The sequence below is a fragment of the Ochotona curzoniae genome, unplaced genomic scaffold (genome assembly GCF_017591425.1).
Source record: "Ochotona curzoniae isolate NIBS_2020 unplaced genomic scaffold, NIBS_Ocur_1.0 scaffold_4701, whole genome shotgun sequence".
Lineage (NCBI taxonomy): Eukaryota > Metazoa > Chordata > Mammalia > Lagomorpha > Ochotonidae > Ochotona > Ochotona curzoniae.
This window is the reverse complement of record NW_024467122.1, coordinates 16,109,725-16,132,156: the sequence shown is the minus strand read 5'-3', so window position 1 is coordinate 16,132,156 and position 22,432 is coordinate 16,109,725. Positions and strand designations below refer to the sequence as shown.

General features: G+C 37.3%; 1 protein-coding gene across 8 annotated transcripts in view; it reads left to right on the top strand.

Moving 5' to 3' along the window:
• The window catches only part of KTN1 (kinectin 1), an 86,712-nt gene that overhangs the window by 46,850 nt on the left and 17,430 nt on the right, over window positions 1–22,432 (top strand). For 4 of the 8 annotated variants that reach the window (XM_040969929.1, XM_040969927.1, XM_040969931.1 and 1 more), the window contains 18 exons: window positions 73–110; window positions 263–344; window positions 1,558–1,626; window positions 4,364–4,398; window positions 4,796–4,886; window positions 5,468–5,536; window positions 6,025–6,062; window positions 7,399–7,489; window positions 7,641–7,709; window positions 8,775–8,812; window positions 9,377–9,467; window positions 9,548–9,616; window positions 10,028–10,065; window positions 11,985–12,075; window positions 14,128–14,196; window positions 15,629–15,666; window positions 17,078–17,168; window positions 19,117–19,203. In XM_040969929.1, coding sequence (XP_040825863.1) covers window positions 73–110; window positions 263–344; window positions 1,558–1,626; window positions 4,364–4,398; window positions 4,796–4,886; window positions 5,468–5,536; window positions 6,025–6,062; window positions 7,399–7,489; window positions 7,641–7,709; window positions 8,775–8,812; window positions 9,377–9,467; window positions 9,548–9,616; window positions 10,028–10,065; window positions 11,985–12,075; window positions 14,128–14,196; window positions 15,629–15,666; window positions 17,078–17,168; window positions 19,117–19,203 — 1,194 coding nt within the window. The remainder of the gene's footprint in view (window positions 1–72; window positions 111–262; window positions 345–1,557; window positions 1,627–4,363; window positions 4,399–4,795; window positions 4,887–5,467; window positions 5,537–6,024; window positions 6,063–7,398; window positions 7,490–7,640; window positions 7,710–8,774; window positions 8,813–9,376; window positions 9,468–9,547; window positions 9,617–10,027; window positions 10,066–11,984; window positions 12,076–14,127; window positions 14,197–15,628; window positions 15,667–17,077; window positions 17,169–19,116; window positions 19,204–22,432) is intronic. The other 4 variants (XM_040969934.1, XM_040969930.1, XM_040969933.1 and 1 more) reach the window with 2 other exon arrangements.

Genomic DNA, 22,432 nt, shown 5'->3' with positions numbered 1-22,432 from the left:
TATGTAAAAATAAATGGAAGAATAATTTTAAGTACTTCCTAAGAAATGATACAGTTCTCATTTCTAACACAGGCTACTGCTGCTCATGAATTGGAGAAGATGCAAAAAAGGTGATGAAAGTTTCATATAAAGCCATTAAAACATTTATGTTTAAGTGTAATTGTTATAAAAATATTACTGTATGTAACTCATAGCTAATGTATGTGATTTGTAAAAATTTCTGAGTGTGTAAACTATTTTAATTGATGTTTTTCTCTTATAGTATTCATGTTAAAGATGATAAAATAAGATTGCTTGAAGAACAGCTACAACGTGAAATTTCAAACAAAATGGACGAATTTAAGGTACATGATTAACGCTTACGAACTCCGCTTCCTTAGAATAATTTTTTACAATTTTTGATTGAAGTGAATCTCAAAATCTAGATGTGCTTAGATTTAAAAACTTTGTTATACTTAAATAAATATGTCTATTTCTCATGATATTTAAAAAAAACATATTTATTTATTTATTTGGAAAGCAGAGTGCCCAAAAGGGAAAGAGATCTCACATCCTTGTACTTCACATGCCAAATGCTCCCAAAGCTGAGGCTGGGCCAGGCCAAAGCCAGGAACCTGAAACTTCCATTAGGTCCTCCGTTTAGTGTGGCAGAAATCAGGACCTTGGCTTGTCACCTTTGCCTCGAAGGCGCATTAGCAGGAAGGTGGAAGAAGCAGAAGCTGACTTGATGTGGAAGTCAGAAGGTGGAAGAAACAGAAGCTGACTTGGGTCCAGGCACTCTGATGTGGGATGTGGGCCCACTCCTCCATAAACTGACGTGTTCCTCGTAGGAGAAGTCGCTCTGAAACAGTGGTTCAGTACCTCGTTTTGGGGTGTGTGCAAATAGGCCTTTTTAATAAACCTGTTTTTCCCAGCAGATTCTGTTCTTAAGATAGGTGTCTGAGATGTGCTTATCCATGTTCCCTGAGCTTTGAGCTGCTGGTTTGTGTTTATGACAGTTTTGCCTTTCTCCATCTTGCTGTAGTACTAGTCTGGTCAGAGCCAACTGGTTTGACAGTGTATCCATTATATGAGTTTTTTTTTTTTTAAGATTTATTTATGTTTTATTGGAAAGCAGACATACAGAGGAAAGCAGACACAGAGAAAGATCGTTTATCTGCTGGTTTATTTCTCCACTGGCTGCAATGGCCAGAGTTAAGCCGATCCAAAGCCAGGAGCCAGGAGCCTCTTCCAGGTCTCCCACTATGGGTACAGGGTCCCAAGGCTTTGGGCCATCCTCTACTGCTTTCCCAGGTCACAAATAGGGAGCCGGTTGGGAAGTGGAGCAGCCGGGGCATGAACCGGCGCCCATATGGTATGCCAGCCGTTACAAGGCAAGGACTTTAGCCACTAGGTTATTGTGCTGGGCCCTAGATTTGAGTTCTTATGCCTGAATATAATTTACGTTTTCATGAGAACTTAAACCAATAATAAGGGTTTGATTGTCTAAGAACCTTTTCAGATGGTTGCTTTTTACCTTTTCCTTAACAATTGGTAAATTAATATTCTTTCTTCCAGATCCTAAATGACCAAAACAAAACTTTAAAATTGGAAGTTCAGAAGCTACAGACGATTATTTCTGAACAGGTAAAAGTTTTCAAGAATTAAAAAGTTGAAATATTTATTCTTTAACATGACTGGATTTCTTCTTAATTATCTACTCATGAGAAATTTTGCTGGAGCTTAGATTTGTCTTTTAACCGAGTTTATGTTCCTCTTGTGTTTATCATGTATCTAAATTAAGGGAAATTTCCTTCCTGAGATGAAGAGGGATTTCTTGAAGCCATTTTTGCGTGTTTGGCTCTCAGGCTGCAGGTTCTACCTTAGACTTCTGGAGCCTCAGTTTTCTCTTTCAGGCAGCATGTTCTTTTAACTAAGAGAATGAACTTGAGATGTAATCAGCACTGAAAAATCAGAGTGCTTTTGATCAAATTGTTCCACATCTCTGACACCTCCTGCCATATATCATTCACACTGAGATTGTACTTGCATCTTTTAAGTTGCATTAGGTTAAGTTGAAGCTTCTAGAATATACTTATAGAATACTTACAGAAGCTTTTAAGATTGTTTTATACTTTTTGCTTTAGTATTTGCTTTTTCTATCTCATCTCTACCCTATGCCATCACTTTTCTTTCTTACATATTTTAGCAAGTTATCCTAACTACGGAAGTTAAACTTAGGCATCGAAGAGAAGAGGTTTATTTTAGAAATAAGTGAAAAGTGGAATCTTTGGATTTGGCAGTGGAAAAATTGATTTGTGAAACATGTTTACAATAAGAATGGGACAAAATTAAGAAGATAGATTTGAAAGAGTGGGTTGAGGCGGGGAAGGGGTAAAAACTCCCAACTCCTTTTGTCATCCTGCAGCTGTCCTGTGTGTGGGAGTGCTGAGGGGGAATTTGCACTGGATCAAATAAACCCTAGCAGTGTGGACTTGAACGTGTTTAAGGGGGTGTGGTGAGAAGTGTCGGGGTGTGTTGGGGAACCAGCTTCCATTTCATGTTTTCCTTCTTTTCTAAGAGAAGTTATTTTTGGTTACTTTTTGTAGTTTACCTTCAGTTTTAAAGGACTCTCTATTTGGTCTGGATGGTGCTTGTGTAATCGCTCGCCTGCACTGAGCTGCACTTAGCTGTGTAAATGTAATACAGTCTTTTAGAAAATAAGTGGCTGCCTCTTACTTGACTTGTGAGGCTCTAAAGTCTTGAAATTACTATCTTTGAATGATTGGATTAATTTAAACCGATATATTAACTGCTGATACATAGTAATAATTAAAGAAGTATTCAGAGGGTAGTATTGGGGCAGAGACATTGAGTTGGCACTTGGCATGCTTGTATTCTGTATCAGAGTGCTGTGAGGCTACATTTTTTTTTAAAGATTTATTTTATTTTTATTGGAAAGGCGGATATACAGAGAGGAGAGACAGAGAGGAAGATCTTCCGTCCGATGATTCACTCCCCAGGCGGCCACAATGGCTGGACCTGAGCCAATCCGAAGCCAGGAGCCTCTTCCAGGTCTCCCACGTGGGTGCAGGGTCCCAAAGCTTAGGGCCGTCCTTGACTGCTTTCCCAGGCCACAAGCAGGGAGCTGAATGGGAAGTGGAGCTGCCAGGACTAGAACCGGCGGCCATATGGGATCCCGGGCATGCAAGGGGAGGACCTTAACCACTGCACCACCGCGCCGGGCCCGAGGCCACATTTCTAAAGACTTTTTTTATTTAAGGATTTATTATTTGTTTTTATTTGTATTAGTTACAAGAGATAAGGAATGACAGAGAGAGAGAGAATCTTCCATCTACTGGTTCACTCCTCAAGTGGCTGCAATGGGCAGAGTTGAGCCTGTCTAGAGCTTCTTTTGGGTCTCCCAAGTGGGAACAGGGAAGCCACCCTTCACTGCTTTTCCAGGGAGCTGAAGTGGACTAGCTGGGACTGGAACTGGTGCCCATATGGGATGCTGACACCACAGGCAGAGGATTAATGTGCTATGCCACTATGCCAGCCGCACTATATATTTGTTTTCATTTGAAAAGCATATTTACAGAGTGGGAAATGGGGAGAGTGAGTGAGAGAAAGAGAATGATCTTTTATCTGCTGATTTTCTCCCCAAATGGCCACAATAGCAGGAGCTGGGCCAGTGTGAAGCCAAGAATTAGGAGATTCTTCCTGGTGTCCCTCATTGGTGCAGGGGCCCAAGCACTTGGACTGTCTTTTGCTGTTGTCCCAGGTCATAAACAGGGAGCTGGAAGAGAGGTGGAATAGCCAGGACTGGAACCAGGGCCCATATGGGATGCTGGCACCACAGGTTGAGGCTTAATGTGCTATGCCATGGTGCTGGCCCCACTCCACTTTTGATGTAGTTTCCTGCTAATGTGCACCCTGGGAGGCTGCAGTTGATAAGTCAAGTGCTTGAATCTCCTCTGGAAATGTATATGTTGATTTCTAGACCCTTGGCCTTGGCCTGGTCCAGCCCCAGCTGTTGGTATTTGGGGAGTCAGTCAGTGGATAGATCTCTCTTCCTTTCTGCCCTTCAAGTGCAATGTAAATATTTAAGAAATTTATGTTGAAAAAATTATTCGTGTTACTAACTCATTTTGCCTGATTATATACTGCTTTTTGTGTGTCCTTTGTAAAGAGGCATTTCTTGTGTTTTTTTTCAGTTACATAATTCAGCAACCATTAGCAACTGTCAAATAGGGCCATTTTCCTGATTTTTGGAAATTATTCAAATCCCTAAGCATTTTTTTAAAATAGAATTTTGTTTCTCATCTGGTTTTTACCTCATTCAAATATATTAAAAGTAAACTTTCTGTTATTTTTATTTTAGCCTAGTAAAGATGTTTTGGAACAGATGGAAAAATGGTAAGGTTTTTGAATTTTCTTTTAATATTTGGATAACTGATTCGTATCAAATTTTAAATAAAATTATTAACTACAATAATATGGATTCTTAAAATTCTCTTTGTACTGGAAGAAAATATGTGTTACCGATGCTCTGAGGCCACAGTCCAGTTTGTGGGCGCCTCTGGTGCAGTGTTTCACTTGTTTAGGCTGCTGTGTGACAGGCAGCGTAGGAACACACTGTGGTAATGGTAAGAGAGGCCATGAGCCGTGATCCTCACAGACTTCTGGAAATCAAAGCTGGTAAAGGGTGATGACCAAGAGAGCTCTTCCTTGTATAGGACTTTGAAATGACATCATTGACTTTGGGATGTAATTTACACATCTCAGACATATTTTTTTATCTTATAATTTCCAGCATCCAAGAAAAAGATGAGAAGTTAAAGACTGTAGAAGAATTACTTGAAACTGGACTTATTCAGGTGGCCACTAAGGAGGAAGAACTGAATGTAAAGCATTTTATGGCTTTCTTTTTTGTGGGGTTATTCAGTGAACATGAAGGGGTTGTGTAAGGTTTTTCTTATCATTTTTAAATTCTGTTATTCACATTTTAATGGATTTAGATAATCTTTCATTATTTTAAAGATTCTTTAGAAATAAAAATATAAAGGTCCTTAGTCAAGTGGAGCAGCATATGTTTCTGCTTGAATCCATGTCCTAATTATCACGTAATGATAGCTGGTGGGTGCCCCAGGTCATCAAATGAAAGCCAGACAAAGAAGAGACTGCAGTTCTCTTACTGTTATCATTAGCCATAACTAAGATATGTTTGCTGGGAGAGTATGTTAAGGAGAGCCTGTTACTAGTCAACATGATGAGTGCATTTGAGATTTTGAAAATACAGGGAAAAATACTTGTGGGGATAATTAAACTAGTAATCCATTTTGATATCTATAGAAAATAGAGATTTGCAGAACAAGTGGAGCTTTCAGGTCTTCTCGGAAGGAAAAGGAGCAGCTAAGGGAAAGTGAGGAGTGATCTGTTTTGACATAGGAAGTAAATGTGTTGTGCTTGTATGTTTTTGAAAAAGGCAATAAGAACAGAACATTCGTCTCTCACGAAAGAAGTGCAGGACTTAAAGGCCAAGCAAAATGATCAGGTAATATGTATGGGAGATCCCGTAACTGCTCTTCTAACCAGCAACAAGCCCATTGTTTGAGTGTGACCAATCTGCTGTTCGTCTGTCTTCCTTCTTCTGGGGAGCATCTTGTGGACTGTGGGACTCTGAGTATAAGTAATAGAAACTTGAGTTGATTGAGTACTGCTGTTTGCCAGGCAGGTGTAGCGTACTCTGTAAAGGCAGGTGACAGCTGTGTCCAGTAGTGAAAGAGGCTGCCTGAAGTTAGACAGTTTTTTTAGTTTTCTTTTATATGGATAGAATTATTTTCCTTTGGCATATTTTTGTAATTAGCCTGAAAGCTTTTTACTTTCAAAATGATTGTTTTCTTCATTAAATCTACAAAGAATACATTTTTTTAAAATTTGGATTTTCATACAGAGGAAAATTTAACAGTGGTGTGCTCTTCCATTTCTGACTCGTTTATATTTTGACCGTATGACTAAAGAACAGTATCTTTGTGTTTCTAGGTTTCCTTTGCAACTCTAGTTGAAGAACTTAAGAAAGTGTAAGTAGTAATAATATTACTAAAACTGGACCTTCTTGTTTGATTCATTATTTTTAGTGCTTATAAGTTTTGTTTTATTGTGTAATTGGGACAGCCAATGTACATTAGTTTAATCCTCTAGAATTTTCCATTGATGTGATAAGGGAGCTTGGCTATGATTACACAAGTTTAAAATGATTTTAGAAAATCGTCTGTCTCTGGGAGCATCTGTTCGACCTAATAGTTAACGCTGCTTGTGTGGGTCACCACATTTTTGGTGGGAATCCTGGTCAGCTTTCTGCTGTGCAGACCTGGAGGGTGTCAGGCAATGACATGCACAGTGGGACCCCTGTTGCCCCTTGGGAGAACTGGATGGCTCCTTGGCCACTTGGGAATCTAAGGAATGCACTAGTGCCCAGGGTCTTTGTCTCTGCCTCTCTCTCCCTCTGCTTCTCACATAATAAAATTGTTTTCCATCATTTTATTTATTTTTTAATGGCATTGAATGGCTGATTTTCTGACTCTGCTGTGAGAACTGTTAAAGAGCAGATAATGTTGTTTTCTTTTTCTTTTTAAAGATTTATTTTATTGGAAAGTGAGATATACAGAGAGGAGAGACAGAGAGGAAGATCTTCCAATTTTCCGTCTGTGTTTTTTTTTTTTAACTGTCTGTGGTTTTTTTAAGATACTTTTATGAAGTTAGCTGCCGTAATTGTAAGTTCTGTCGTAGCTTTCAGAGCCTTGGAAGCCAGTATTGTTAAGTGGAACTTATTAAACTATGTTCTGTGGAATGCAAATCATATATACCTGTGTGCTTTTTAAGCATATCACCAATTCCTTGGGCACACGAACTTCAGCTTTCTGGTACTTGTTGATTAATTCTCATTTAGGAGAGATTTTAGTCTCTCTCCCTCCCCCCATCGTGCCAAGGTATGATATTGTGGTATAGTAAGTAAAAGCCACTTCCTACAAAGCCAGCATCCCATATAGGCACTGGTTCATGTCCCTCCTGTTTCACTTTGATCCAGCAACCTGCTAGTGCCCTGAGAAGAGCAGCAGAAAATGGCTCAATTTCTTGGACCCTGTTACCCATGTGGAAACCTTGAGGAAGCTTATGGGTATTGGTTTTCCTGGCCATTCTATTTGGCTGTTTTGGGAAGAACCAATTGATAGAAGATCTCTCTGTCTTCTCTCTCTCTAATTCTGATTTTCAAAGAAATAGAATTTTAAAAAAGATACTGCTATTTTACTTTAAATGGAAAGATGGAGGCAAGCCTTCATTATTCTGTGTGCTGATTCTAAGTTGGTATGTCTTATTGATTTCTATGCAGTATAATACTGCATTTCTTCATTTTAGGATCCATGAGAAAGATGGGAAGATCAAGTCTGTGGAAGAGCTTCTGGAAGCTGAACTTCTGAAAGTAGCTAATAAGGAGAAAATAGTTCAGGTATTGGGAGAGAGGGAGCTGTAAATTTCATTTTTATGTCTATCAATTTCAGTTAATATCATTGAATTTCATGTGTTTGTCTGTGCATTGCATTTTATGTGAAATTTCTGTGTTTCCATTGTCCAATCTTGTCTGTTTTGTCATTGTCAAGGATTTGAAACAGGAAATAGAGGCTCTAAAAGAAGAAATAGGAAATATCCAGCTTGAAAAGGCTCAACAGGTAAAACTCCCAGAGCCGTGGCATGACAGATTTATTAGTATGTGTTGTTTATGAGATTTTTTTTTTTTTTAGTTCCCAGGAAAACTCTTTAGTGGTGTGCTGTAGGTTTATTGGGTTATGTGGTTTTTATTTATTTTTATCTAAATTTATGTTCTTGATATTCTCATTCATTTATCTTTAAATATTGAGCTTTGAAGCAGTTTCCTAGAAATTCTTTTTTTATTAATGATGTATTGCCAACTTTTGAAAACACAACTCTTGGTGATTTTTTTTTCTAAAAAACCAAGTGCGCCAAAATGTTGTTGTATTGCTTAACTTCTGTGTGTTGAACATCAAGTACAAATTCTGCTTTGGGATTTCAGAGGTGTATGTGATAACCTCTGAAAATGGATAGATTTTGGTGAATCTATTTTGATAAGGTAAAAAAAAAAAGTGTAGTTTCATGTAAGAGATGATTCATTCATGATTAGACAATACTTAAGTTACTCCTCCATGTCGAAACACTGTGCTGCAGATTAAAGATGATGTGCAAATGAAATGAGGCATGATGAATGATCATACCTGTCTAACAGAGAGAGTTCGAGAAAGGCTCCTCAGAGGAACTGAAATTGAAGAGAAGGTTTGAAGAGGCTGTGAGATGAGAGTTGGGGATCACAGCTACTCTTGGACTGTGTGAATGAGAATGAGGAGGTTAAAAATGAACACTAGTACTGAAGAGTAACTGGCCTTGAAGCCTTTTGTGGAGAATTGTGACATGATGGGGAGAAATGTATGACTAGTTAATGTTTCTGCTTTTTACAACTCTAGAAATATAACATTATTTAGACTTACTCATTACTGTTCTTCCTTATTCTCAATGCCTCTTACATATTTAGTTTGTTACTTTCATGGTCATTGCAATCCAAAGAAGATGAAATCAAAACACATCTCGTTTTGGCGTGAAAAGTTCCCCTAGAGTCTGTGTACTTTGACATGTAGTTATTGTGGATTTTTTTTTTATCATAAAGCTTAGTTAGGTAAACTGAGTGGCTCATGAATTGCTTGCGTTTCCATTTTGTGTTGCAGTTATCTCTCACTTCCCAAAGTCAGGAGCCTCAGCACTTGTAAGTACTGCTGCTCTCATTCCCCTTAATCACCCTCTTCCACAAGTTAAATGCTAGTGTAATTCTATTTGATTTCAAGAAATATTTTTAGAAAATACCAAATTATTTCAAAAGGCTTTATAGTCTTTAAGTTTTTCATTATTGTTGAACATAATCAGTTTTTTGATGGAAAGTCTAACTTTTTATGATTTATAGTCTGAATATGACAGTAAGTTGAGATACTTCTCTCTTTGCCAAAGCTAGTCATAATTAATAAAATGTCTGAAGTGGCTGATCTTGACTTAAAGAGGGTGTTAGGCGATAGTGGAGCTGTCCTGATGTCTTTAATATTTAGATCATCAGTGGTAGAACAATTTAAATAGTCTTAGAGTGATTTTCTTTGATTGTTTCAATCTGATTATTTTTCATAATTTTGTATACCTTTATAACAAAATTTTTTTAGTTTATTTTAGTTAGCTTTGTTTCTGAGTATTACTCTAATATAGTATTTTTGTTCTTAATGTCAGCATTGTTGCTTTTTTAAGGTTGTAGCGTTTTCATTTACTGTTTGTAATTTATTGTCAGGTTAAAAGGAAAGGAGGAACAGATGAATACAATAAAGGCAGTTTTAGAAGAGAAGCAGAGAGACCTGGCCGACAGAGGGAAGTGGATACAGGTGAGAAGACAAAATAAATGTAAAAATGTCACTTTTTGGATACTTGAATGCTAATTAAATTCACGTCTATTTTGTTTAAGGATCTTCAGGAAGAAAATGAATCTTTAAAAGCTCATATTGAGGAGATAGCACAGCGTAACCTGCAAGAGGTATGGTAGAAACAGATGGCCAGCCTACTGCTGGGAAGGCAGGCGGGAACGTGGTGTGGGATTCTGAGCCAGAAAAATGATCTCATACTATAGCTTTGTTATTACTACTAAATGCAGGTTAACTTTTATATGACCCAGACATGGTTCATTAACTAATTTGTCAATCTAAGTGTATTTCTTTGTCCTTATGTTTTAGCATGAGCTTGTAAGCTCATCGTTGAAGGTCTGTTTAAGCAGTGCGTTGGTCAAATAGTCCTTAAGAAATGGATCCTAAAATTTACGGAGTATCTTGTTTCATACGTGGCTCAATCATAAGTTTACGTATATTATGTTTTTACTTAATTGCTGAGCCTTTATTTGTATTCTGATTTTCTTTGTTATTGGTATTAAAAATGCAAATCTGTTTCTTAGGCGTGTTCTGCATCACAGTTAGAAGAACTTGAGATTGTGTAAGTATGTTTTTATCCAGCATTTTGATGAAGAACTTTTCCTTGGTTTCCAGAATTTGCTTAAGTATTGAAATCAGCTTGTTCTAAGCCATTATGTTGATTGTGAAATATGAGTTATTGTCTGGAGACAAATAAGCTAAATCTCTTTGTAATAATAAAAGAGGTGCTTCAAATGTTTTTAAGTACCAGAAACCTTGTCTTTTCCAAGTATGAAATGGTCATCTGTTTTTTAAAAGAAAATGAAGGTATAAAGAGAGAATAAATTTATTTCAAGTTAAAAGCCACTTTAGTATTTTAAAGAACAATATTTATGAAGTAATTAGAAGATGATAATCTTAGATGTTGTCTTGATAATGACTAACCTTTTTGTAATAGTAACTTGCTTATAAGAAAAATAGAATTTGTTCTATCAGTTATCCTGTCTAGTTTGATGAGTATAGGAAATGTCTGTCATTGTGGATGGTAATAATAGAAGATATTTTATCTGTAGAACCTGTTTACAGTGCTGATGAAGGGTATTTGGACCTTACCTTTGGGCTCCCTGTAAAATCACTTGCAAGGGTGTTTTCTTTGATCTAATGCTTGTTGGTCTTAGTGCCTATTTGAAGGTGTTTTTTAAAGTGAAATATTAAAGATAGCTACTAGATCATCTGTCTTTCTAGCAACAAAGTGGGCAACTCTATTCTTGGCACTAGGATTGCTGGTTTGTGAAAATGGTGTTTATCGCTTACCCCTTTGTGTAAATGTTGAGGTACTAAACTTCTCATTTGCCACTAAGAACCTTAGAAGCTTGTTTGTGGTTTCTTAGTAATATGTTTATAGATCATGGAAGTACAGATTTCCTTTGCCCTTTCTTTTTCATTTTAAAACTGACTATTTTGAAAGGAGTAGTTGTATACTTGCAGGAAAACTTAAGGGAAGTATACAGGCACTCCCGTGTGGGATAGAACTAGCGTTGAACTTAGCAAATACTTTAGAGGTAGGATGTGAATTCTGATCCTGGGTGTGCTGAAAAGCGGAAGGTGATTTCCTGATTTCAGCAGATCTCTTTGGTAGTGTCAGGTTTATTCTAGTGGAGGTCTCTTGCTTAGGGTTGCAGACGGCACTCACTTGGACTTGACAGGTTATTTATATTTAGCCTGCATAAGGAAGAACCAGAGTATAATACATACAGCATCACTTTAGCTTACTTGATTAGGCTGTTGTAATTTCCAGAACCAATGAATTTTGGCTAAGATTTTTGGGATCAAAACTGATTTCTTTTTAAATTTATTGGTGGGACAGAGATTGAGATGTGTGTCTAAATGTGCATGTGCACACACATAGAGAAAAAGAGGAAAAGCACACACATGTGCCCTGAGCTGCCAGTTCACTCTGCAGGTACCTCCAACAGTTAGAACCAGGCCATGCTGGAGCTAGAAACTGGAAACTCAGCCCAAGTCTCCAACAATGCAGATGACAGGACCCAAGTACTTCTGTCATTAGCTGTTGGCTTGCTGAGGCTGTACATTAGGCGGAAGCAAGAATCAGGAAGGGATCAGAGACTGGAACTCAGCTGGCCGTCTTTTATAAGCATCTTAACAGCTCAACCCAGCTCTGGGCCAACACTTCTTTTCAGTGGTAATTTTTATGATACATTGACATACAGGTTTGTTCTTAGCCTTTATTTTAGAGTTTCTTCTTAGATAAGGCTATATTTGCATAAAAAATAAGTCAGCCATAACAATTTAGAATGTACTTGACTTTGATTAGTGACCCCGGATGTACTATCTTTATGCAAAAGGGTGAGTTAGTGTAATGTGGAGAGAAGGAGCTGGAAGGTATTGTTTGTATTAGATTTTTACTTAGGAGTGATATTAAGATATAGTTTTCTTTTTTTAATGTGTATTAGTAATATAAGTTCTTTGTCAAAAATTTAGATTGAAAGAAAAAGAAAATGAAATGAAGAGAGTAGAAACTACACTAAAAGAGAGGGAGAATGAACTTTCCAGCAAAACAGTGCTGTTACAGGTGAATATGTTTACTTCAAGTTATTGTGTAAATTATCAACATTGCATGTTTATAAACAGAAATTTAACTGCTACAAAAGGAAATAAAATACAGAGGTTTTTATCTTGGGTATTATTCCTGGGAAATAACATATCAATTGTTGATATGTCTTTGAGAAAGTGTTTGTGCATCAAATAAGTGCACAGGTTTAGACTTACTTTAAAAACATACTGTAATTATATCCACACTTATTTGGTTTCCTCCCAAAGTTACAATGCCTTTGCGGTCTTTTCTCTGTAAGCACATTTCTAGCTTTAACTTTTACTAGCGTCATGGCACTATGATTTATCATCATTTATATAGCAATGTAGTTGATGGATACCTAGATTATTTTGGGTTATTTTTCTGTAACAAAAATGTTGCAGTTAATATTTTTTGCACACATGTTTTGATAACTTTTTTTGGAATATCTCTATTATAAAATCCTTTTAAGTGCATAATGTGTAAGTGAATGTATAAAATGAATTCTTGGTCAAAGGCATATGGAGGTGTTTGTATTTATTTTTTTGAAGAATAAAATAATTTATCTCGGACAATTGGTATAATCCTCCCCCCCCTTCATGCATCTAGTGCTTAAGATACGTAGGGAACATGGGGGTGGGGGACAGCTGGTTTGTGGGTACCTCGTATTGGTACCTTGTATTGGTACGTAAGTGCTACGTATTGGCCGGTTTTGCTCCCATCTCACCTTCCAGGGGCTATTATGTCATACTTCCTCTTACTCCCAAACAGGTGTGTGTGTAAGTTGTGTACTTTTTTTGGAAGACAGACAGATGGGATGAAGGTGTTCCAAGTGGCATCTTAACTGCCTGTCCCAAATGCCTGAGTCTCTAGGGGTTGAGTACTACTCAGCTGCCCTCCAGAAGTGTTCTGGCTTACCCTCTGGCCAGCAGAGAGCCATACCTTTCTCCTCTCCAACTGTGACAAAGATGTGGATATTTGATGCTATGCCTAAAGTGGTGGTATGGTGTTTGTTGTTTGAAATGTTTATTTTCAACTTGAAACCCAGAAAGAGAGAAAGATTGATTCTCTGTATACCGGTTCACTTTCCAAGTGTCCTCAACAGCCAGGCTGAGCTAGGCCAGGATTCAGTGGCCTGGAACTCCATCCAGGCCTCCCGTGTGGTGGGCAAGGACCCCAGCCCTTGAGCCATTGCCGTCTGTTGGGGTTGCTGTGATTTGCTTTTGACTGAGAGGAACTGTGCGCTCTTCCTGTGTTTAAGCCATGTATGTGTGAATCATTCTTTCTTGTTTTCCTTCATTTCCTATATTCATTTATAAGATTCTTTTTAAATAGTAAGAGATTAGCCTTTATTATGTGAGGTGAATTATTTTGGCTTCATTATGGCTTTTCTCTTCATTTGGTAGTTTTCTGTTCAAGTTTATACTCAAATGTAAGTGGTTACCTGGTTTAAGTCTTGGGAAGAAAGGTATTGTTCACTTTGGTCATAAACATCTTTTTACATGCTTTCTTCTAATATGTTGACAACTGTTGTTTGCCTAAGTATTTTATTTCAGTTGTGTCATAATATTGTAACTTCCTATTTATTTTAGAAAAGGGCTTGCCATGTTGCTAAATAATTAATCATTACAACAGTAGTCCTCCCCAAGGGACATCTTTGCTGGTCCCAGCGGGGTAAGAGGGTTCTTCATCTGGCAGGTAGAGAGCATGGATGCTGTTAAATGTCCTACAGGATGGCGCCTCATGTCAAAGAAACGTTTCACATAAAATGCCACAAGCATCACACCTGAAAAGCCTAGCTCTGCTGGTGATTGGAAGTGTCATCTTACACGAGATTCCTGCTGGTGTTTGGATCCGTTTTTGGATTCTGTTTGGTCCCATTGCAGCATGCCCACTCCCAGACTAGTACTAAATATGATTGCTTTGTTTGTACACTGTATTTTACTATAGGGCCTATTTTACCTTTGAAAGTCATATTTTGGAACTTTTCAGAAGTTTATATGGAAAATAAAAATCTGTTCAGGCATTCATGTTTAGTTTTTGTTTACATAGGAAGTGCAGAGTGAAAACAAATTGTTGAAGTCCCAAATTGAACAGCTTAAAGAACAGACCTACCAAGAGGTAGGTACTGTTAGATATCTTGCCTTTTGTTTATGTAATGAATTATTTAACCAGTTTCTGTTTATAGGTATTGTCACTTTTTCATTTTCATTGAGAATAAAGTGTTGATGTTTTAATCCATGTCTTTTATAAAAGTTATGCCATAGCCACTATAAAACACTTTATAATTTTGGGCAGACATTTGGGTTAGTAGTTATGAGACCAGCTAAGAAACCCATTTTCCATGTCTGAGTACCCTTTTTTTTTCTTTTTAAAACCTACTTATTGGAAAGGCAGAGCCCCAGAGAGAAAAGGAGAGACACAGCAAGAGAGAAATCTTCCATCCTTCATTCTTCAAATAGCTGTAACATCAGGTCTAGACCACGACAGTGGAGCTCCATGCCACTCTTCTAATGGGTGGAAGAGGCCCAAGAACTTGAGTCTTTATTTCTTGCCTTTCCAAGTGTAATAGCAGGAAGCTGGATGGGAAGTAGAATGCCTGGAACTTGAACTGGCACTCTGATATATAGGATGCTTGCATTTTTGGCAGAAACTTAACTGGCTATGCCACAACTTCTGCCTGCAGCTTATTTTGATGTCCACGTGTAACTTTTGACTACAGCGTCCTGCAAAAGGGAACTTTGAGAGACCTGATGACAGCTCAGTGTGGACTCCTGCCATGTGTGTGCCATACTTGAATTAGATTCCTGGTTCTCTGATTTGGCATCTGAGGAGTAAAACAGTAGATGGGAGTGTGCTCTGTTTCTCTCTGTCTCCACTAAAGACAATTCTGTGATTCTAAAATGTGCAGCAATATTGCAGTCTATTCTCTAGCTCTGTTTTGTGTGTTTGAGTTTTCTGACCCCCTTGAGTGCTTTTCTTAGCAAGTCAGTGAAAATCTCATAATGATCAGTTTCAGTGTATGTGTATGACCCATTCAGCCCTTTGCTTAAAGAAAGGAACAGTGATTGTAGGGAAACTAAACATGGTTAGTATTGTAGTAGTACATTGACACTATTTAAGATAACCTTTTCAAGGATAATTCTGTTTTGTAAAAAGCAATGAAAGTGTGTGTTTCAAGATACATTACCCACAATTTCCTTCAAATTAATTGATGAATAGACTTGAAAGTATCTGGAAATCCAGAATTCAAATGCTTGTAGTCAAATATGAATTGTAGAGTGTAAAAACTTGAAATATCTCAGTACTTTACACAGAAAATTGGTTAATACTTATTAATTATTTATGTAGTGACAAGATGGGATTTAGCAGTTAGCGCAGCTTCTAGATTTGTACATATGTATATATATATGTACATTTTTTATTGATTAAAGATAAGGCTCTAATGTGATATTTTTACCTTTGGCATTGTCTTAGTTTATATCTAAGAATTTAATTGTTTAAAATCTTCTAGAAAGCTTTGTTTTGAAATATTGCTTGTTTTTTTTAACAGACATCATCTTTTCCCCCTCATGAAGAATTATTAAAAGTGTAAGTAATAAGCTTGATTCACAGTTTGGGAAGTGGTAATTATTTTTATGTTCTGTCGGCTTTCAGGTAAGCAGTGAATGTAACTGCAAGTGGTGATGTAGAAATTTCTTATAGTTCTGTTTGAATATCTTGAACTACAGGTTACTAGAATATAAATGTTCCTTTGGCTGGCTCATTCTCCTTGTTAAAGTATATATGAATTTCTTTGTTTTGAACGAGGTTCTTGGTCTTGCTTCTTAAACATTCAAAAAACATTCAAAGTATACTGTTCTTTGGGTCTTTGCTAACTTGGTTATCTCAGTTGTTCTCCTGAGTCCTGTCTTCTGATATCATTGTGGAATTGAATTATGCAAACTTCTGTTTAACTTTGGTATTTTAGGAAATGCATAAATTGTGTGATTGCTATATTAAGGAGAATTTATTTTTGTACTGAAAAATGTTTTTCTTGCCAGTTTGTAGTTTGTCTGTGAAGCTACATTTAATTAAGATCATTTCAGAGAAGTTGTATGTTTCAAGAAGTTTAATGTCTACCAGTCATGTCAGTAGGTTATAAAAACAGTAAATATTTTTCTTGTTGACTTATCTATAAGCAAATGCTACTAGGTTTGAATTGTGATTTTTAAATGAAGTCTTGAATTTGACTATATGAAGCCAAGGCCAATAAACATTTGCTGCTAAATGTTTAATTGTATATATTTTAGAGTTTGTGGGGCAACATATATCTGTTACCTTTTACTTAGAATAATCCTTGAACAACTTTATAAAATAAACTGTCCTTACTTTGAACATTATACAACAGATTTTGGGCTAGACTTCTTATTCTTAGGAAATAGCTATTTGTAATTTAGTTTTTACCCCAACCGATTAGCAGTGGTAAGAAAACTGCATTGTGGATCTTTGCCATTGAATTTTGCATTTCTTGGAAATTTCTAATTGTTGGTCAAGACTAGAAAACCACTAAATCCTAAGATGTGTAAGCATGGCAAGAGGACACTTAGTCACAGTAGTATTTTTCTTTAGCCACATAAAGTCTTAGCACACACAGAAACTGACTTTCTATATCATTTTCACTGCTCTGAAAATAGCTACTGCATTGACCCAGCTGAAAAAAGAAGTAACTACAGCTGTACAGTTTTCATTCACGAAGTTTCCTAGGGGCTGAGATTTCTTATTAGCATATACCTCAACATCTGTTGTAAAAGCGTAATTTAAACATTATTTCTGAAACTGAGAACTCAAGAGGTGGGGATTTTTGTGGCAATGCTAGTAGCTTAGTTGTTAAATTAGTGCATTTTTTTCAAAGCATCATTTATCTGTTGGTCACTTAGAGTAACAAATGTTGGTACTGGTTATTAAACTGTGTTAGCTTTCCCCCTAAACTCTTGCTCTATGTATTAATGTTTTGGCTTAGAATTTCGGAAAGAGAAAAAGAAATAGCTGATCTCCAGAGCAAGTTAGAATCCCTGAAGGATGCTGTGGAGCACCAGAGGAAGAAAAACAACGTAAGCAGATCTGGGTCGCAGCCAGGCTTTTGTTTTGTTATTTCACCACTGAAATGCAGTTCGGAATCCTTCTTTGAATCTACCTTTGACTTTAGATTTCTGAGGCTATGTGTGGCTTTTGGAGAGAGGACAGTACTTATTGTTTCATTGCAGAGTAGATTTTTAAAAATAAGTGAACAGGTCAGTTTTTACACATGAATTTGATTATAGGTGTTGATGTTAAACTATACCTTTAGGCTTTTTTTTTTTCTTTTTAACTAAAAATGCAGTTGAGTTTTTGTTGAACTTTTATTAGGGCAAATAACTTTTCCAACCTACTACTTAAAATCAAATATATTTCCTGATGACTATGCTAGCCATTTTTGAAGACTGAATATAATGTTAGTATCCAGACCAAGTATGCTCATTATTTTTTGAAGGTTTCTGAAACCTTTAAGCTGAGAGTGCAAATACTGGCGACTAAATGTGTTAGAGGCTTTAGAATCTGCTTGTAGTTATTAGTGTGGGAAAGAAGGTACGTTACGAAATAAAGGTCCTAATGCTTTTACTGAATTCACAAATAGAACATTTGAGTGAATCCCTCACTTTCTTTCTTACTAGAGGTAACACCTGCAGATAGATTCCAAGCATTCTCTTGCCACAGAGAATTTTCACATGCAAAATTTTGATTACGATGACTTGAGCAGAACTTAAATGTTACTAAAATCTGAGGGAATATTTTTAGTAAGCAGGATGTATGTTTTATAATGTGAAATATTTTCAAAGCTATGTTAAATTTTAACTACTTTGTTTTCTTGCACCTCTGAGTTTGTCAAAATTAGGTCATGCATTGCCCTTTTGTGCGTTGGATAACATCACTAACAGCATTGCTGGCCATAGAACTTGAGGTGAACTTGCTAAAAAATTGCTAACACCTTAACGGATGTTTCATTATTGGGGTTCTGAGGAGGGCAGGGTGATGCCAGTCTAGGACAACAGTAGTGTTGGAAGTGTGATAGCATGAGGGAAGAGCCAGGACTCATGAGGCCAGGAGACTGGAGCACTTCTCTCTTCTAGTTCTGCCCTTCTTTCGCTGTGTAAACTTGGCCCAAGCTATGGTTTCCTCGTCTGTAAAATGCAAACAGTTGCTTCGCTGGATGGTTGTAAGGATTCATGGGAACTCCGTGGTGCCTCAGGTGCAGGGTCTGGCACTTAATTCAGCATTCAGTACATGGTGACTTTTGCCTTTTTTGGTTTTTATGTTTAGGGTTCTCATTGTGAAGCAAGACTGAACTGTAGTAGAGTGCCTTTATTTTTGCTAATGAAATGCTATTAGAATGTAGGCCTCTCGGTTTGCAGGGGCCTCTGTTTCTTAGAAGAGAGAACATGTTTGCTAGCCTGCTGGCCTCCCCCTTTGCCTTGCCAACTCGGTCCTGCAGTTCCTGGCAGTTTGATCTTTATGACCACGTGGAGAAAGACGCAGAGCACAGTGAGCTGCTGCTGCGTCGCTCCTGGTGGGTGTGAAGTGTGGTAATTACACTAAACTGGCCAGGTGAACCGGGGTGCTGCGGAGGATTGACCCCGGATTGATCCTGGGCTTTTAAAATCACATGAAAAGCTTTTTCCAGTGTTGGTGTCTTCAATTCTCAATTCAGTGCACCTGAATCATGTTGGTAATCTTGCTGTGTGTGTTTACTTCTCAGTGCATTCTTCCCTGCCACGTGTGCAAAGTAATTATTTTAAAAGCTGGCATTTTGGTGTGTACTAAAACATGGAAATGGGCATCTTTATTTTCTCATTCAAACTTCTAAAACATTGCTCTTTATTTTTTGGCTAATATACATATTTTCCCATTGAAATAATTTTGCAGTAACCAGCATTTAAATGCAGTGCAAAATACTGATGAAGTAAAAAGCAAAAATCTTTCAATAATGGATGAACTGAAATCATTCTTTCTAAAAATGATTAGGACCTTCGGGAGAAAAACTGGGAAGCAATGGAAGCATTGGCCTCAACTGAAAAAATGCTGCAGGACAAAGTGAACAAGACTTCCAAGGTTGTAATGCTGATTCTTAGAAACAGTCCTGAACAGAGAAAATCTGCAGCGTGTCATAAAATCAGACTAAAGCATTTGATTTTACTGCAATTTAAATATCAAGTCTCCTTATCATCTGCATTTATCATTTCTGTCATCTCTGCTTTTTTTTCCATCTGCTCCCAGATTCTTGGGTTGTGGGCATGCTAATTTGTTGTGGTTACCTAATTGCTTGAGCTTTGGTGAGCACTACTGGAAGCTGATGAGTTACAGAGGATGTGTGATATCCCTTAGTCCCTAGTCGGAGGGAAGTGCACCTGCTGTGTTGTTCAGGAAAACTGCAGTGTAGCCTCCAGTCACAGATAGTAACAAGCATGCTGGAAAACTGAAGATTTAGGCACAGTTAGCTAGGTTTTGTGAGCATGTGAGAAGTCAGATAAGGTAGAAAAATGCGAAGGCTTCTTAATACAGGAAAGTGGTCAGTTCTGAGAAGACTCCTGGTGATAGTGCCCTAGAGGGAGTGGACTTAGACAGTGTGCGATGTTAGTAACAAGGGAATATTCTATTGACCAGAGTATGTAAATCACTTTGAACACATGACTCTGTCTCTTTGAGCTTAAGCCATTCCATTGGCTGTTAACATTTTCAGTGAGTTGTGGGAAAGTTGATGTTAAAGATTCAAGGAATTGGTGTATCAAACTAATCCTCCAACTGTAAGTGTCGGCATGCCACTTGGGTGCAGGTTTGTGTCCTGGCTGCTCCGCTTCCAATCCAGCTCCCTGCTATTGGCTTGAGAAAAGCAGCGGAGGATGGCTCAAGTCCTTGGGCACGCACGTGGGAGACCCAGAAGAAGTTTCTGACTTCAGATCAGCTGCAGCCACTACGGCCATTTGGGGAATGAACCAGCTGTGGAAAATCTTTTTCACTGGCACTCTTTATCTCTGTAAAATCTGTGTTTCAGGTAAAAATAAGTGAATCTTTAAAAAACAAGTTAGCCTTACGCAAAAGGAAAAACAATGGAAGGAATTGAATGTATCACTTCACATAAAAAATAAATGTGTGGAAAAGGAATATTGTATTTTGCAGATCTAATGAAGATGCTATATGACTGCGATAAACTTTCTCTAATTATTTTGTGTGCAGTGGTAATCAGAGTCAAGTAGGATGTTTAATTTTGAGTAGTCACGATTGTGCAGTCCTTTCCGTAGTTATTGTATGTGGTTTCTGGTTATTCCTATCACTGATTTAATTGTTATAAAATGCCTTTATGATTATTTCGTTAATGAGATTGTATATTGGAAGTGTTAGCTGTGTCATTCCTTCAAAGAATGTTTTTACTACCTGCTCTTGGCATTCCTACATGTTACGATTCCAAAAGAAAACTAGATTTATGCACTTGAAGGCATCTTGTGTAGGCTGTGGGCTACACAGATAGAATTCATAGTATTTTATCTTACAGTATTTTATCTCAGCACAATTTGGACACTCCCTGGATAGCATAGGTGTCAAGTGATGCTGATTGATTCGGTATCAAAAAATGTGTTAGAAAAGGAATTATGTAAAATACCTCTAGTATTTTATGATACATAATTTAAAAAATAAAAACGATTTAGAAGACACCATATCAGAAAGAATGATCTTCCAGGTGATGGTTCACTCCCCAAATGGCCATAACAGCCAAATCTGGGCCAGATGAAGCCAGAAGCCAGGAACTTTCTCCTTGTCTCCCCGATGGGTGGCAGAGGCCCAGACTCTTGGGCCATCTTCTGCTGCCTTCCCAGGCATTGTGCCATACCAGTTGAGGAGCTGCTTATGATGCTATCCAGTATTGGAGTGCTTGATGAAGTCCTGGCTGCTCTACTTGTAGCCTCTAGTGTTCAGTTTACATAAAATGTAACAGAAGATGATACATTGCTGTTCCCCGATGAATGATAGGCTTGCATACAAGATATTTTTATTTTAGCTAAAGATAGTAAGGAATTATAATATTAGGCCTTTTCTAGTGGTTAGAATAAAAACTGTTGTTATAATACAAACTACCTTGTCAAGGTACAGCCTTGAAGCTGAAGTTGTGTGATGCAACCGAAGTCACTTCTCCTTCCCCTGGCTCATAAATACAGATTATCTGCTTTAGTTGAATTGTTTTATCTTGGGATGTTTTCAGTTCCATGGCGTCTGTTTTCCTGACTGATTTCCTTGAAAGATTTATCTAACATTTCTCTGGTTAGATAATAAAAATGAGCTCTTCATTGTCTCTGAAATAGTAGCTAATTATTTTCTTTCAATTAATGTAACTCATGTGGTTAGGTATATTTCTGAAAGTCAGTGGACTTTACTGAATTATTGAAAATATTCCATTAAAACACCTGTTTAAAAAATATAATAACATTTTGTTTGTAGAATATGATGAAATCTGGCCTTGCACTGCCATGGATTTTTATGTAATTAGATTTTCTTAAATTGAAATTGACGTGCCTTACACTGGTAATAGCTTTACAGATCACATCTAAATGGTGGTGAAGATGTAATTGCCTTTGTGCTGGTCTGTGTGCACTCTTGTCACCTGTGGAACTTGATGATGTTGTTTAAACATGCTATCTTGGTGTGGCTTAGATGCACATTTTTATAGTGGTCTTGTTTTTTAATGTTGCACAGATAGGTTGAATAGATTTTTTTTTTGTTTGTTTTGCTGTGAGATCAAACCATCCTATTTTTGGCAAATCCTGGTTTTGAGTTTACAATTGATATCCGTTAGACTTTGGTTTAAAATCAGCCAAGTTAGACGTACACATTGGGAATACTTATCTTTAGATGTGTGACTGATGGAGACTGCTGGCAAATGTGAGAATTGTTTTGTCTTGATGTTCAGTCTTAGGCAGTGATGATTTTTCCTTGCTCTTCTTTCCATTCTGTCACCCATCAAATGTTGATGGTCCTTTTTGCTTTGTTTATCATGAATAGCTGCACTTGCCCTTTTAGCTGGAACTAATGAAAGTTACTGTTGAATTACCATGGTGTTGCAATTCATTAGTGATTGTTTTGTTTCCTTTTTTGTTATGTTTTTGGTAGGGACTTACCGTAATCAGGGACCTGTTAGGCTCAGGTGCATAGTTTTTGTAGTGTAGCTTAAAAAGTTGTAGAAAAATGGCTTGTGTATGTTTTAATTTGTGATTTCTTTGGGGTTGGGGAAGAGGCGCATTGCATGGATGTTTGTTTTTGAATTGTTCCTAGAGAGACACTTCATTTGATT